Source organism: Sorex fumeus, unplaced genomic scaffold (assembly GCF_029834395.1).
Source record: "Sorex fumeus unplaced genomic scaffold, SorFum_2.1 ptg000036l, whole genome shotgun sequence".
NCBI classification, from domain to species: Eukaryota; Metazoa; Chordata; class Mammalia; order Eulipotyphla; family Soricidae; genus Sorex; species Sorex fumeus.
In genome coordinates this window covers 13,323,847-13,341,361 of record NW_026606093.1, presented here as the reverse complement: position 1 = coordinate 13,341,361, position 17,515 = coordinate 13,323,847, and the positions used below count along the sequence as shown (strand labels likewise).

General features: G+C 37.2%; 1 protein-coding gene across 3 annotated transcripts in view; it reads left to right on the top strand.

Moving 5' to 3' along the window:
• SLC38A4 (solute carrier family 38 member 4) overlaps nucleotides 1-17,515 on the top strand; it is a 74,886-nt gene that overhangs the window by 49,318 nt on the left and 8,053 nt on the right. For all 3 annotated transcript variants that reach the window (XM_056117826.1, XM_056117825.1, XM_056117827.1), the window contains exons 5-13: nucleotides 1,957-2,030; nucleotides 2,479-2,571; nucleotides 6,229-6,310; nucleotides 6,397-6,479; nucleotides 6,578-6,636; nucleotides 7,690-7,965; nucleotides 8,067-8,146; nucleotides 9,355-9,455; nucleotides 11,678-11,802. In XM_056117826.1, coding sequence (XP_055973801.1) covers nucleotides 1,957-2,030; nucleotides 2,479-2,571; nucleotides 6,229-6,310; nucleotides 6,397-6,479; nucleotides 6,578-6,636; nucleotides 7,690-7,965; nucleotides 8,067-8,146; nucleotides 9,355-9,455; nucleotides 11,678-11,802 — 973 coding nt within the window. The remainder of the gene's footprint in view (nucleotides 1-1,956; nucleotides 2,031-2,478; nucleotides 2,572-6,228; nucleotides 6,311-6,396; nucleotides 6,480-6,577; nucleotides 6,637-7,689; nucleotides 7,966-8,066; nucleotides 8,147-9,354; nucleotides 9,456-11,677; nucleotides 11,803-17,515) is intronic.

Genomic DNA, 17,515 nt, shown 5'->3' with positions numbered 1-17,515 from the left:
GCGGGCCCAGTAACGTCTCCATTGGAGACTTTGTTGTTACTGTGTCTGGCATATCGAATACTCTCGGTAGCTTGCCGGGATAATATTTTAAAATGTTATAATGCAATGTTATAATAGTGGGTCTTCAGAAACCATAAGGTACACTGAAGATAAAGTTGGCAAAACCCTCCATGACATTGAAGCTAATGGTATCTTCAAAGATGCCACGCCACTGGCCGAGCAAGTGAAAACAGAGATAGATAAATGGGACTATCTTAAACTAAGAAGCTTCTGCACCTCCAAAGAAACAGTGACCAAAATACAAAGACAGTCTACAGAATGGGAAAGGATATTCACCGAATACACATCTGACAAGGGGTTGATATCCAGGATATACAAAATACTGGTTAAACTCCACAAGAAGAAAACATCCAACCCCATCCAAAAATGGGGCAATGAAATGAACAGAAACTTTCTCAAAGAAGAAATCCGAATGGCAAAAAAGCACATGAGAATATGCTCTACATCATTAATCATCAGGGAGATGCAGATCAAAACCACAATGAGATACCATCTCACACCTCAGAGACTGGCCCAAATTCAAAAGAACAAAAGCAACCGATGCTGGCGTGGATGTGGCGAGAAAGGGACACTCCTTCACTGTTGGTGGGAATGTCCACTGGTTCAGCCCTTCTGGAAAACAGTATGGATGATTCTCAAAAAATTAGAAATTGAGCTCCCATTTGACCCAGCAATACCACTCCTGGGAATATATCCCAGAGAGGCAAAAATGTATAGTCGAAGTGACATCTGCACTTGTTTGTTCATTGCAGCCCTCTTTACAATAGCCAGAAACTGGAAGAAACCTGAATGCCCAAGAACAGATGACTGGTTAAAGAAACTTTGGTACATCTACACAATGGAGTACTATGTAGCTCTTAGAAAAGATGAAGTCATGAAATTTACATACAAGTGGTACAATATGGAAAGTATCATGCTAAGCGAAATGAGTCAGAAAGAGAGGGATAGACATAGAAAGATTGCATTCATCTGGGGGATATAAAGTAACAAAGTATGAGATTAATACCCAAGAATAGCTGAGATCAGCACCAGGAGGATTACTCCATAACTTAGAGGCCAGCCGGGTATCCTAGAGGAAAGGGCTATTCAGATAGAGAAGGGAGCACCAAATAAAGGATGTTTGGAGGATCCTCCCAGGAGGGGAGATGCATGTCGAAAGTAGACTATGGACTGAACATGTTTGCCACTCAATGCCTCTTTTGCAGACCACAACACCCAAAAGGAGAGAGAGAACACAGGGGATTGCCCTGCCACAGAGACGGGGGGATGGGGGGATGGGGGTGGGAGGGATATTATCCATGGTGGTGGAAAATGGGCACTGGTGGAGGGATGGGTATCTGATCATTGTATAATTGAAACCAAAGCACAAAAAATTGTAAATCTACAACTTTAAAAAAAATAAAATAAAATACAGGGGAAAAAAAAATAGTGGGTCTTGTAAAGTTCAGCAAATAAAATTCTAGCAATATGAATATGTGAAGTTCTCAAGTGAGTTTCTCAGTTTTCTCAAAATTCACATATTTCTGAAAGATAACACCACACTATAGAACTGTCCTCCCATTGTTCATCGATTTGCTCTAGTGGGCACCAGTAACATCTCCATTGTGAGACTTGTTACTGTTTTTGGTATATCGGATACACCATGGGTAGCTTGCCAGACTCTGCTGTGTGGGCGGGATACTCTCAGTAGCTTGCTGGGCTCTCCAAGAGGGATGAAGGAATCGAACCCGGGTCAGCTGTGCGCAAGACAAATGCCCTACCCACTGTGCTATCACTCCAGCCCTTCTGAAAGTTAATGACTGAAAAGAACATTATGATCATTTATTGTTTCATCTGACATTCTCTTGTTTTATTTATTATAGAGACTTTATTTTTTACTTTCTGTTCCCTTCACAGAATCATGCTGCTTACTGTGGCAATATTATCACTCTATTCCGTTCACCTTTTGCTAAAGACTGCGAAGGAAGGAGGTACGCTATTCCCTGAACTTGACTTTCTATTTCACATTTTTGAAAGCATGTTTCAGTCTTTAGTCTATAACTATAGGATTGTGTTAGTCAAGCCAGTGCCTCATTTTCTTCTAAGCCCAATGACACAGGCTCTCAGTGTTTTTAGCTCTTTGGGTGAGAGGAGTGAAAGTGAGCTGGCCCAGCTTCAAGCCAAATAGAAAAAGATTTTTGGTTGATGATATAAATACCAGTTTTGCCTTTCTGTGTGGAGCTAAGATGAATGGAGCTATTGCTTGCTGTTTGGAGAACATTTTAGCCTATTTTGTATTGGTTTTGAGATTGCATCATTTGTTTTTATAATTTTCACATAGTGTTTATTTACATGTTTGAGTCTCCAGTGTAGAATTATATCAGAAATATTTTACTCATTAAATCAACCGTTTTAACCGTTATATTTCTTTGGCTCTAGGGTCTTTAATTTACGAAAAATTAGGGGAAAAAGCATTTGGATGGCCTGGGAAAATTGGAGCTTTTTCTTCCATTATATTGCAGAATATTGGAGGTAAGGAGATAAAGCTTTCAATAGACTACTTACATTTTCTAAAAAACACTCAATACATTTTAAAAGATTTGAAAAATTAAAGCATCTGTTTCTGTCACTTCCAGAATAGTAGGTGTTTTATATGCCTTGACTTAACTCCATAAAATTAAAAATCAGTTTTCTGAGAAGGAATAGAAAAATTTTGTGGTTCTTGAGTCACAGCCTAGATAGAACCAGTTCACTGAAGAGTATTTACAATTGTGGCAACACAAAAATTTGGCGAGGCATAAGAAACATTATAATCCACAGATTCCTTGATTCTATAAATTTATAATTCCTATTTCACTACCATTTCTAAAGTAGAGTCTAGAAACATGTGTTTTAATAATGTCACAGGTGATATGTTAGCACACTAGTCTCCCTGTGATCTTATTATCTTATTGTGTCATTTAGTCTCATTAGACAAGTAGACCCATATTTCAGATCTCACACTGGTGTGTCCTCTGCATGAACCATACTATATCCTGCAGTGTGTCACTTACTCCCTCACCAATTGAGTCACAAGCTTGCTGTTCTCTTCTCACAATAAATAACACAATGAAGATCTAGTACTTAGGCCAGAAAACTGGGTGTCATTCTAAACTTGGTTATTCAATCAACTACTAACTTCTGCCCACTTTTTCTTTGACATGCTTCTTAAATCTCTCTTCTGCTGTTGGAAAATAACTTTAACCTTTAACCTTGGAAAATAACTTTACTGCTGAGTTTAATTTTTTAGTGAGAGTCATTGTCACTGTCCATACACATAAGGTCATTGTAAAGATTAAATAAGAACATGGGACATAATATGGGTTTGGTACATGCTTCCTAATCAGTTTCACAATTAATAGCAATGTCTTTGGAGCCATCCTATTTTTTAATGTTACTTTTAAAATTTAATTGTGTAAACTAAGAGAGATAAATTTATTTTTATATATTTATTTTTGTAAGCCACCCTTAGAAAGAAATACTAGGGTCAGAGTGATAGTACAGCAGGTAGAGCTCTTGCCTTGTATGCAGCTAACCCAGATTTGATTCCAAACACCGCATATGGTTCTATGAGCTCCTTTACGAGTGATCTCTGAGCAAGGAGCTTAGGGATTATTGGTATAAATGATATATACCAATTTATGCCTTATTCTTTCATTCAACAAAATGCCGTAAAACATACTCATATTATTATTTTTACTGGTTTTCAAATTTGTATTGTATGATAAATTATTTAGAAAATCCCTTAATACAAATGTTGAATTTTTCTAGTTTTTTGCTAGTATAAACAAAGAGCAATGAAAAAATTGCATAGGGAATGTGCAAGAAGTAACCATTTTTTAATAAAATATCTAGAATTATATAGGATTTTTGGAATGCAACAATTGTTTTAAGAACCTTTATCAAACCACAATTGATTCTGATGACTTATTGATAACCAGATAAATAAAATTCATTTGTACTTTGTGATTTTTATTTGTTTCCATAGATTAAGACTATAATCTTGAATGGTATTTAGAAGAGTAGAATAATTTCATTTATTGGGTTAGGGCGAAAAGAGAATAATTTCTATATCGTCTATTGAATGCAGTGCTTTATATTTGGTTCCAGTTTTAATCCTTATCAATATTTAACGTCTTGGAGTTTCATAGAACTACTTCAATTTTCACCTAGTATACTTCTTCAGACTCATGAAATACACTCTCTCTCTCTCTCTCTCTCTCTCTCTCTCTCTCTCTCTCTCTCCCACACACAGATTCCTAAATTGAATAGATTGAGAGCGATCATCTATTGTTCAAATTTCACAATGTTCACTATTATTATGCTTTCACATATGAAATAAACCATGAAGTGGTCTCTACATCAAGCTGCACATGCATTAGAAGTGGAGCTTTAGGGAAGAAGGCAAAATTTTATAAGTATCCCTGGAGATAGCTCTTACTTAAATTATTCTACATAACTGCTGGTTATTTTGGCATAAGGAAAATCACTTGTAGTTCTGTATTTAGCAATTCCACATTTAGAACATATATATTTTTTTTCAATCTCCTAAAAATTAACATTTGCCAGAGATATTTCAACATTAGCAGGATATTGTTGACATTTCCCAGACACGTCTGGACCATTCTGAATGTTCAAAGACCAAACACATTAACAGTGGTGACATCATTGAAAGTCAGCAATTAATAGCTCTAACATCAAATGGCGCCTCACTGAGCCAGTTAATCAGAAATATCTTCTCTGTTTACACTCTGTAAAACTTAGCTTTGGCCAAAGTCTTTGTAAATATTAACCAAATAATATTTACAGGAGGCACACCAAGTGTTATTAAAATCATTTCACTTTATAATATAGAAAAATACAAGTCCTAAATCAGGTAATATATTTTAGATAGGGTCTCTCCTTTTCTTGGGCATTTAAAGTTTGTAAAATTTTTCTGTTTTCATCTGAAAACAAAGATAATAATGAACATCTTCCCTTTATATGGGGCTTTTCAGATAAATAGAGTAGTGTGCAGAAACCAAGAATGTGTATTCTACTACTACTTGTGTATTTGAAGTTAAGGAGACATTTTTATTTATTATTTATTTATTTTGCTTTTTTGGGAGGTCACACCCAGCGATGCACAGGGGTTACTCCTGGCTCTGCACTCAGAAGTTACTCCTGGTGGTGCTCAGGAGACCATATGGGATGCTGGGAATCAAACCTGGGTCGGCCATGTGCAAGGCAAATGCTCTACCCGCTATACTATCTCTCCACCCCCCTTAAAGCTATTATTATGTTTAATTTATAACTTAGGTACTTGTTTTGAGTATCAGCAAAAATTCACCAGAATCATGTAGAATATCATTAAAATTGCTAACGCAAAATTCACTAGTTTGATTTTTTTAATTTTTAAGTAGGCATTCTACTTCACTAAGTAGAAGATTTAGAGATGAAGTATTGTAGAAATCCTTACAATTGTAGGCAAAATTTTTATGTTATGCGTTTTTCCATGGAGTTTCTAAATTTCATCAGATTTTCAAAAGAGTATAAGATTACATACATACTACTTTTTGTATAAATGGAAAAATTTGGCTACCTTGGACAGGTTTTTTTTTTATGTTGCCAAGATATGGGAATACTGGAGGACGTGGATTGACAGTGAGAAAAGATAGCTCTTTTATTCTTCTACAGGATGGCTCCATTTAAACAACTGGTATCTGAAACTTTGTGTGCCCTTCAGGGAGATCACAGAGATTTAAAATGGCACCCAACTGGGGAAAGTCGGAGAGAAATAAGAGTTGATTCAGCTAGACCTTGCAATTCTGCTTCCTTTCTGAGCCATTCCTTTTGTTGCTGAATGAATCCTAGGCCCACACTGAGACAGACCCACTTGGTATAGATCACGATGATTTATCATTCATGAGGGAAAAGCTCTGTCACTGCCTCATTATTGAAAACCTCAGAGCTGTGTTTAGCAAAGAGTCAATACAAGAGCCAGAAGTCTATCTTTGAAAAGAACTTGGAAGCAGTAGGAAACACTGTGAGTGGTTTCAGTTTCTGTCTCGCCTTACTGTGTAAGGATGTTCCACATACCGACTCTTCTGACGGCTTGCCTGTGACTTTTGTGCTATGTGCACCACTAACATATGGCATTTTCCATTTTAGCAATGTCAAGCTATCTCTTTATCATTAAATATGAACTACCTGAAGTAATTAGAGCATTCATGGGACTTGAAGAAAATACCGGGTAGGTTTTTGGTGTTCCCTGTGATGTTGTGACTTGTCCAGCTACCTCTTTGGATCTTAACATCCTCATTTCTCATTCTTCTGTAGAGAATGGTACCTCAATGGCAACTACCTCATCATATTTGTGTCTATCGGAGTCATTCTTCCACTTTCTCTTCTTAAAAGTTTAGGTAAAATCAAATTTAAATTTTTTAAATTTCATGTTCTAAAAGGCAATCTGATTGTTCACACCATATTCACCTTTTGGAATTTCCTTGCTAACTGCTAGGTTACCTTGGTTATACCAGCGGATTTTCTCTTACCTGCATGGTGTTTTTTGTCAGTGTGGTAAGTGATTTTTTGACTTAATCTGTGTAGCTTAGTGTGCATGAGGTTCTTATAGTGCCTGGATTAGTGTCTTTGTTTTTATTCAAGTATTTTACTAGCATGAAATAGTTACTGCCTTACAAGCAACTTTCTTATGTTCTAATTTGGAATAGGAGTTGCCATGAGTTTAAAATTTGTTTAGCTAGAATATCAAGACAACTTCATGAAGTATATTCTAGGAACAGTGGAGACATATTTTGACTAAAGTATCATTTCATATAAAGCAAGAGGACAATAATCTTATATTTAACAGAGTAGATAAAAAGAAAGATTTCCAGTGGGCTTGTGATTTGTTTCAATAAAGATAAGACTGCTAAGGACAGAGAGATAATATGGGTGACGTGCTTGACTGCATATGGCTAACCCAAATTAGATTCCCAACACTACATAAGGTCTCTCAAGTACCACTAGGAATGACTCTTAAACACAGAGCTGTGAATAATTCCTTTCATTTTATCCAAAAAATGAAATACAATTAATAGGTGTCTCAGAAAGTAAATAACCAGACTATAGAATTTGCCATATTCATATGAATCATCCTATATTATGCCCATGAACAAAAGATAACCATGGTGGAATAAAAGAAGAAATTTCACCAACCCTTTCTGCTTTCCAAAGGAATAATTTTTTATAATACCATGGATACAAAAATTTGTATGGTATTTCCCAACAAAAGCAAAGAATTGCCATATACTTTTGTGACAAATACTATCATTAGTTTGAAGAAATTAAATATATGATCAGCTTTCTCATAGATAGCAAATAAACCTTGGGATAAACTTATGCAAAATACTCTTTTGCTGTTAATAAGGCATAAGATTATCAACCATAGTTCCTCCTCTTTCCTTAAGATAGGCTTAAGAGTTTCCATTTTAAATTAATCTGAAGAAATCCCTAGCAGAGACTCCTAAAACCACCTCACAAACTACACATAGGAATTTTTCATATTTTTCCTCAAAAGCTGATTTTTGCATTTGTTTGTTTGCTTTTATTTTTTAAAATCACTAAATCTAGGTTATTTACAAGAAATTTCAAATACCCTGCCCTCTCCCTATTCTGGATCACCATGCTGGAAATGTGACATTCAACAATACACTTCCGAAGCACTTGGTAATGTTACCTAACAATTCTGAGAGTAGTGGTGTGAACTTCATGCTGGATTACACCCACCAGAATCCTGCAGGGATAGATGAGAACCAGGCCAAGAGCTCCTTTCATGGCAGTGGAATAGAGTTTGAAGCAAATGATGATGACAAGTGTCAACCCAAGTACTTTATATTCAATTACCGGGTGAGTAAGTAACCGTGGCCACTGAGTTTTTGTCATAAACTGAGCTGAGCTGGGATTGACATCTTTGTTGGAATGCTAAACACGTTGTCTCTGTTTTTCAGACGGCCTATACAATTCCTATCCTAGCCTTTGCTTTTGTATGCCACCCTGAAGTCCTTCCCATCTACAGTGAACTTAAAGAGTAAGGCAGCCATCAGTTTAGCATTCTGATTTGCTTTAAAAAATGTGCTAATATGTTAAAACGGAGTTTCATACGGAAGCATATTTCATAGCTTTCTCTTTACACAAAATTTGTGCTACTCATTTGTAGTGTGGTTCGACCAACAAGGTGTGAACCAGCCTTGGCACTATCAAATTTTACTTTACTAATCTTATATCCTCTGGGTTCAGGTGCAGGGTTTAAAGTAGGTGGAGGAGGAGCCAATAGCTACATGAACTTGGGGAAGTAAGGAAAGTTTAAATTTTGAAGACTTTTATCTGAATGATTAAGACCAAAGATTATGATTATGATGATTACGATTATGCACCACTGATTGAAACCATTGGTCAGACTCTAACACTTCTCCACAATAAATTTATCACCAATTTGTTCCAATACCTGGCCTTTATTATTTAATATGTATTCTAGCTTGTAGTCTGTGATTCATCAATATTTGTTTCCCTTTGAGGTTTTTGACATCTTTTGGGGAATGAAGTGGGTCTGAGCTCAACATAGCAGCTTTCTTCTTAAGTCATAAGGGGGTCGTTATAAAATAATTTGCATTTTCTTTAACTCAGACAATACTGTATTCATTCTCACTAAATATCAAGAGCTTCTCATAAATTCTGACTTACCTTATAATTTTCGAATAATCACAATTATGATGTTTTTGACTACCACAGAAAACCACAAGTACTAAGTACTTGACAATTGCTAAACATCCTCTAGAATGGTTTTCAGAAGTTTCCTAACTAATATTATTAGGCTAGCTGGTAATCTGAACTTCAAGGAGTAGTGTTTTGATGTTTCTAGCAGATTCTTATCCTTGTTAAATCCACATTTCATGAACCATGAAAAGCTTTCTAAATTAGTAGTAGAACCAATTTGATTTTTATGTAAATTTAATTGTTAAATACTCAGCAGGCAAATTTACTTATCAACACCAAACAACTTGGTTCTCTTCTAGGCAAATGATTACTAATATTGAAGAAGTAATTTTTAAAAAAATTCCATATTATAATTCCTTTATGACTAAGATAAGATTAAATAAATACTATAGCTGCACTAGGAAAGTGGCTTTATAATAATCAACACAAGCATACATGTTTTCATTATTTTTATATTGTGAAAAAGGCGATAAGTTAGAAAAAAAGAAAGCTCAGGGTTCTTTTTAAAAAATTTTTTTCTAGCCGGTCCCGGAGGAAGATGCAAACAGTGTCTAATGTTTCCATCTCAGGAATGCTCATCATGTACCTGCTTGCTGGCCTGTTCGGTTACCTAACCTTCTATGGTAGGTCACTGTCAAAATCATTCTCCATGCAAATTCTACCTCAGTGATCATTAATTTGGGAGTTAAAATTGCTGTAATGGCCCTCTGTGAGCTGTGATAGACAGATGTACTCATTTAATAGGCTTCACCTAAGAAACTGGTAGTTGAACCAGCCTAATTTGTTATAAAAACACATTGTATATTTTTAAACACCTCAAACTTGAATGATATCCTACAGAGGGGGAGTTAGTATGTTTCTTTGGTTCAACTCCAGTCATATTAGGTTGAAAACAATGGGAATATTTGACTTTTGATGAAAGAACATGCTACCAAGCAAATTGCAGAAAAAATACTAAGTTGAATTTGATGATTTGAAGCATAAGGCAGATTTCCTGGTTGATCTCATTTTATTCTGTAATACTGAATCATTTTCTAAGAAAAGAGAACTGCAGGACAGACATTCTTTCTACCTGGGAACGTACAACTAAACAGATGATGGTCACATTAGATTAAGTCTGAAATAGTTCACTCTGGCAGCTTAATGGGATAAATGGGATACAAAAGAAGAATTGTTACTTTTTCTATGAAATATGCGATTATGGGCATATTTCAGGCCATAAAACATTGACCTAATATTTTTTATTTGTTCATAACAATCATTTATTAACATAAATGTATTCTTTTGCATAAGCCTCTATCTTCAGAAGAGCTTGTGGAAGCACCACTTGCTTGGATTTTGTTATATTTGATTGGCATTTGGAATTAGCATCTTAAATCTTAAAGCAGTATTCATTGGGAAGCCATATAATCATAGCAATTCAACTGCTCATGTGATTTTTACTGATAAGTTCTGTAAGACAAAAGAATTTTTTAAAAAGTTCTTTATAAAGTCACCATGAGATACACAGTTACAAAGTTATCTATGATTGAGTTTCAGCCAGGCAATGCCCCAAAACCTGTCCTTTCGTCAGTGCACATTTCCCACAACAAATCTCACTCGTTTTCTTCCCACACACTGGCCCTTTGCCCTTTCCCTAATGCCTGCCTCCATGGCAGACACTTTTCTTCTCTCTTCCTCATATCTTATTTTCCATGTAGGCATTGTGTTTTCAAAGGGTATCATGCATATCACTTTACCTCCTTTTCAGCATTCCGTTCTTGTTCCAAGTGGTCACTTCCAACTGTCATTGTCATGTGGTTCCTTTTCTGTCCTAATAACACTCCATCTCCCCTGTGGTGGCAAGCTTCCTACCATAGCCAGTCTTCCCAGTCCTTGTTTCTATTGCCTTGGGCATTATTCACATACTATGTTTTGTTTTGTTTCTTATATCCCAAAATGAGTGCAATCATTCTATGTGTGCCCCTCTCCCTCAGACTCATTTCACTCAGCATAATACTTATGTCCATCTATGTTGAAGCAAATTTCATGACTTTATCTTTTCTAACAGCTTCATAGTGTTCTATAGGCAAAAGATTCTTTTAAAATCCAAAACTCTGTTTGTCAGTGCCACATGAAGTCATAATTATTGAGCCTGAAATGTTAGCAGGGGGCCAAGATATTGCTCAATGAGCTGGAACATACTCTTGCTTTCTTTTCCCACCTTTTAGATCTGCCAGATATAGCTCTGAGTTCCCCTAAACATTTCCTGGGTGGTTACTGTTACCCCAGAGCCGCCAAGTCAAGGGTCATAAGAAGTGGCGTGTTGGTCCCTGAATATTGCCCAGGAGGAAATGGGAAGTTCTCAAAAAGTGTTAACCATCATCTTTTGTCTTAAGGTTTTCATACTGAATTCATAAAGATTTTTGTAAGGGCTCATTGGGCAGATGAGAGGAAGAGATTGGGGGTAGCAGGATGTAATGAAAAGACTGGAAGAGCTTGGACCTTTCATTTCATGCCTTTTGGTTAGGACACCTGTCTGTCGTTATTGTGGGATATTTCTATAGCAGAGATTATGCTTAGAAATGGGTTCATTTCATTGCAATGAGCTTGAGAAGTGTCTCGGCAATTTTATTGGTTCCTGCAAGTTTGTAAGTGTTAAGGGTCTTTTATTCACTTGACTAGGGCTCACACAACATAGTAAGTTGAAAGGAAAATAATGGCAATGTCTAGAAAAAGAAGTATCTGGATTCCCAGACTTGGGTGTTTCCACTGTGCATAATGTTCCCTTCACAAATTGGTATAAAGGCAAAGAGTGCCAAATTGACAATTTTAATTATACCCATCCTCTCCTTTCTTTTTGTAGGAGAAGTTGAAGATGAGTTACTTCATGCTTACAGCAAAGTGTACACATTTGACACGCCTCTGCTCATGGTGCGCCTGGCAGTCCTTGTGGCAGTAACACTAACTGTCCCCATTGTCCTCTTCCCAGTAAGTATACAAAACTTTGTGAAAGAATCCTGCACAACGTCACATTAGCACTCACACGTTAGCACTCAACTCCTGACTTGCTTGGATTTAATTGTAATCGGAGTTTATAATTACAATGCCCAGAGACATTATTTTCCTGATAGAGCATTTTAGAGTCACCTAAAAATGACCAGTTAACATGCAGATATAACATACACATTCAGATGATGATAGAGTTTAAAAACATAGAAGGAAAGGAAAAAATAAAGAATCAAAAATGTATAGGTATTTATTTTTCAACTCTAGAGGTCAAAATTAATTAATTAAATTAATTTTTGCATGTGATGATGGGATCAAACCCAGGTCCTCACATCTGAAAGACAGAATATTCTAGTCTTGAGCTACATCCTACCCCCCAAACTTATTTCTAAATTCAAATCAAAAAGCAGTACTTGAACTTCTATCTTGCAGACTAATAGAAATAAATAGGAATTATCTTGCTGAGTGAAGGAAGCCAGAAGAACAACAAACACCATCTGACTTGTCTGTGGTACATAGAATACTGGATGAGGAAATATACCATAGTAAAAAGGGGGGTGCTTAGATCACCCTGACCCCAGTGTTTAGAGAGGACAAGGACAGAGGGGAAATAAATTAAGGGGAGAAGAAAAAGGAAGTAGTGGGTGAACAGGCATCAGGGCTTCAGCTATACTGGTGATATGAATGAGTAAGTATAGTTATATGTCAAAAAAAAAAACAGACTCAACAAAACTGAATACGTGAGATCTAAGCTGCAACCACTGAAACTTTGTTGTGTGCTTGTCACGTTGACAGGTGTGGAGGGATTAACGGGTCCACTGGTGGAAGGAAGTTGATGCTGATGGTGTGGTTGGTGTACATATTATATGCTTAAAACTCAGCTGTCAGTAGCTTTATAAATCACAGTTCTTTAATAAAAGGTAAAAGGTAAAGGCCCTCCCGTTGATCGTCGTTTTGCTCGAGCGGGCCCAGTAACGTCTCCATTGGAGACTTTGTTGTTACTGTGTCTGGCATATCGAATACTCTCGGTAGCTTGCCGGGCTCTCCGAGAGGGGCGGAGGAATCGAACTCGGGTCGGCCATGTTGGCCGCTTGTAAGGCGAACGCCCTACCCGCTGTGCTATCGCTCCAGCCTTTAATAAAAAGTTAAAATAAATAAATAATTTTCATAAAAAATAAATAAGACTTTATTTAACTGCTGAAATTTGAAAGGCAACATGTATTAACTCTTAAACCATGCTGCATCTTTATCACATATTAAAAAATATTTTGATTTTCCCCCATTTTGCTTTATTAATTTGTCACATTGAAGTCTATTGAGAAGGAAAATCATACTAAGAAAGTTATGAACTATAAAAAATTTCTTTTTGTTTGTTTTTTTGTTTGGAGACCATGCCTCGCAGTGCTCAGGTCTTACTCCTGCATCTGTATTCAGTGATCACTCTTGGTGGGTTTGGGGCACCATACGTGATGCCAGGGATTGAATCCGGTTTCCATGTGCAATGATGCACTCTAATCACTCTGGCTTCAAACACTATAATAAATTTCTTTTTTGAAGAGGGGGTACAGCTGGCAGTGTTCAGGTATTACTTCTGGCAATGCTCCAGGAACCATATGGGATGCCAAGGGTCAAAGCTGGTTCGCTGCCTCCAAGGCAAATGACCTATCTGCTGTACTTTCTCTCCAGCCCCTACAACAATTTCTTTGTAGAATAATTAGACATATGTTTCCTTCATGACACATTCCCTTTACTAGATTCAGACCGGGGCTAACTGTTTGACATCAGACATTCTATCATCCCAGAGTAGAGTTGGTAGAGCTTGGGCTGCATGAACTTAAACTACCTCCTTTTGAAACACATTGGTCTGTATTCTCCTGCCAACTCTTCTTTCCTAAACACTGCTTTTATTCATTCATTTTACAGATGAAAGTAAGTAAGCAATAACCAAAACTGTTCAGTACAAAATATTTTATACTGGGCCCAGCATGAAGACATATAATGACACTGTGGTCTCTTTAAATGCAACATGTGAGCTGTAAGATTATTGGGACACTGTCCTTTTTCATCATCGATTTGCTCGAGCGGGCCCAGTAATGTCTCCATTGGAGACTTTGTTGTTACTGTGTCTGGCATATCGAATACTCTCGGTAGCTTGCCGGGCTCTCCGAGAGGGGCGGAGGAATCGTGTCCTTTTTCATGAGAGCATGAAATTAGATCCCTATCACTATGGAAACTATTTTACTCTTAAATGATGTCTCGTTTCTGACAGCATCTTGACAGCATTTTAAATTATATGGACATATGTTAGTCTAAGGGCTAGAGAGATAGCACAGTGGGTAGGGTATTTGCCTTGCACACAGCCAACATGGCCAACCCGAGTTCGATTCCTCTGCCCCTCTATGAGAGCCCAGCAAGCTACAGAAAGTATCTCCCCCGCATGGTAAAGCCTGGCAAGCTACCCGTGACATATTCAATATGCCAAACACAGTAACAACCAAGTCTCACAATGGAGATGTTACTGGGCCCGCTCGAGCAAATTGATGAACAACGGGAGGACCGTGACCATGTTAGTCTAAATTCAGTTCCATCTTGAGTACAAGGCAGAAGATAGTGGTAGTCAGAAGCCAACTGAATCACTAGAAAATAATATTTGGAGCCATCCTTTTTTTGTGTGTGTAAATATATCATTAACAAAATTTGGTACATTCACATCATTACTGGGCTGGAGTGATAGCACTGAGGGTATGGCGTTTGCCTTGCATGCGGCCGACCCAGGTTCGATTCCTGCACCCCTCTCGGAGAGCCCGGCAAGCTACCGAGAGTATCTCACCCGCATGGCAAAGCCTGGCAAGCTCCCTGTGACGTATTCAATACGCCAAAAACAGTAACAGCAAGTCTCATAATTTGTGAGATGTTACTGGTGCCCGCTCGAGCAAATCGGTGAACAACGGGAGGACAGTGCTACAGTACTACATCATTACTGAACAAAAGCATTTTCTTGAGGAAATTTGTCATGTGTTGCTCTATTTTTTTACTCTAAAGTCCTCACTGTAATGCTTTCTGGTTGTCCCCAGACATAAATAGATGTAACTGTGACCACATTGCAAGCTGGTAACTATTGAATTAAAGCAGTAACAACAGTTTGAGGATCAGGGAGAGAGAATGAGAAGCTTTCAGTTATGGATAGTCCTTTCACCTCAGTTTTTAAAAATCCACATCACTGCCTAAGAATCCTTTCCCTTCATGATAGTTAAGGAACTGGTATAAATCTGAAAATCAGGAACAGGGATAGTTTGTAAACATCTGCTAATAGATACCCATTTGAACCAAAATTTCCCATTAGAACAAAGTTTCATGAAAAATGTTATTTATTGGGGCTGGAGCAATAGCACAGCAGGTAGGGCGTTTGCCTTGCACACAGCCAACATGACCAACACAGGTTCGATTCCCAGCATCCCATATGGTTCCCCGAGCACCACCAGGAGCAATTCCTGAGTGCATGAGCCAGGAGTAACCCCTGAGCATCTTTGGGTGTGACCCAAAAACCAAAACAAAAAAAAAAGAAAAGAAAAATGTTATTTATTAAGCACTTTCATTCAGTATCAGTATGAGATATTCTGCAGTGTGTCTTTCACCTTACAATGTCACAGTGTCATATTGTCATGGTCTAAATGCTTACCTTTCCCCATTAGAGGTCCATAGAGGTAGGAATATACATTGTGTGCACAATGATTGCCACATGATGTGCTGAACAGTATTTATACAGAAAAGTGGTCATGTGAATATTGCCTTTTAGCAAGACATAGGAAATGCCTTTGCTAGCAAAAGCATACATTGTTCCTCTTTGACATTTATCATGAATTTCAGTTTGGGTGAGGATTTGGGCTAAATGAATCCAGCTTCTGTGAATATAATAGATGACATGAAAGTAGTCCAACTTCTTTATTCTAATCAACTTCTGAGAGACTAAATTCAGACATTTCCCTAACATGATTAAAATAGTGGTGTTTTTGTTAATCTGTTTCTTCCAATGTAGAGTCAGTATTTTCAGTTAAACAATGAATTACAGTTATGACTCTCCCTACAGGTGTCTTTGAATTAATAAATTTGTGACCAATAAGAAGTTTGTTTATTTTGTCTCAATGTTCCCACATGTAAATAATAAAACAAATGAAACCTAGCCTACAATTAAATATATCAATTTAAGATCCATTTTGTATATTCATACCCACAAAAATGATAACTGAACTCTTAGGAGCACAGGAGATGAGAAAGGTTTTGTTAATATATGTTGATTAGATAGTTTTCCCCCTGATTACTCCATTTACTTTCATTTATTCCTCTGCTTAGATTTTTTTCCTCTTAATGAAAAGCACATAACTGCTTGAAATGTTTGGCGAACAAATGAATAAAATAAGTGAACAAGACCCTAGATTTTTCTCTGGTGGCTGGAGTATATATTGTGAAACGTACCTCTTTCCCAGAATTCCTACTCTAATTTCAACTTGTGTTTCCTTGTATGTCTGCAGTAAAGTACACATATCATAATGAAAAACAGAAAACCAAAAATACTAGTGGGATAATCAATAAACTACAGGTTGACACGGCCAGACTGATAGCACCGCATAGGGTAGGGCATTTGCCTTGCCTGCAGCTCTCTCAGTTTCCACTCCTGGCAACCAAGAGGGTCCCCAAAATCCAACAGGAGTAATTCTTGAATGCAAACCCGAGTAAGTCCTGAGCACTGCTGGGTATGGCCAAATAACAAACATTACAGAAATTGACGTTTTACTTGCCACACCTTTTAAAAAGTAATCTCTCAGTTTCTCCAGGTGTTTCTATTTCACCACGTTAAATAATACATACCTCTTATGTTGCCTTCAGATCTCCTGTTCTGAAGTCTATGTAGACATAAATATAGGTATATGGCATATGTTGCTAGGGTCTAGAATACAGTAGTGGTCTGTAGGTATATCCCATATGTTTGTTAAGAGCAGTCATACAAAATAAAACCGATTCGCTCCTAAGCAATAAAAGAATGACCTTTTCTCTCAATTCCAGAGCCCAAGCTTCCACACTGCCTCCACATTCTGCCTTTCACAGTTGGTCTCCACATCAGAGTACAGCAACCCCTAAAGGGTTCTTATTCAAAACATGCTCTCTGGGAGTAGTAAACACTTTTTTAGAGCTGTGAACAAAACGTTGTAAGAGATATTCTGTGTCAAAAGTCATATATGTTGCTGAAGTCGGCCTCTACCCATAGCAGCTGGTCCACATTTCTAGATTACCAGTGTGGGGGCAATAAAATTGTGATTATCTGGAAGAGTAAAATATTCTTTGTGGGGAATAAGTCATTGTTGCCTCTTTCCTGTTCTAGATAAATAGTATTGTTGAGGACATTTGTGTGTCAGGTGCTTTCCTTATGACATATTTTTAATATAATAGGACCAGAAAATGTTCTTCTAAATCATTTCTACCATCACTAATATGATCAGTTTACAGCCTCCTGTTATCTTGTTGCTGCTTCATTAATGCATTGGCAAATCTTTATGTCTTCTGTTCTGTTTCAATTTAGTTCTTCCTAATTTTCTACAAGTAATGAGCATTAATCCTTTGCTCCAGACTTGGTTCCTGTAAACTTTCTGAACTCTTGCCCCATTAGAATAAACCTTGGTTTCTTTGAAAACTCTACGTT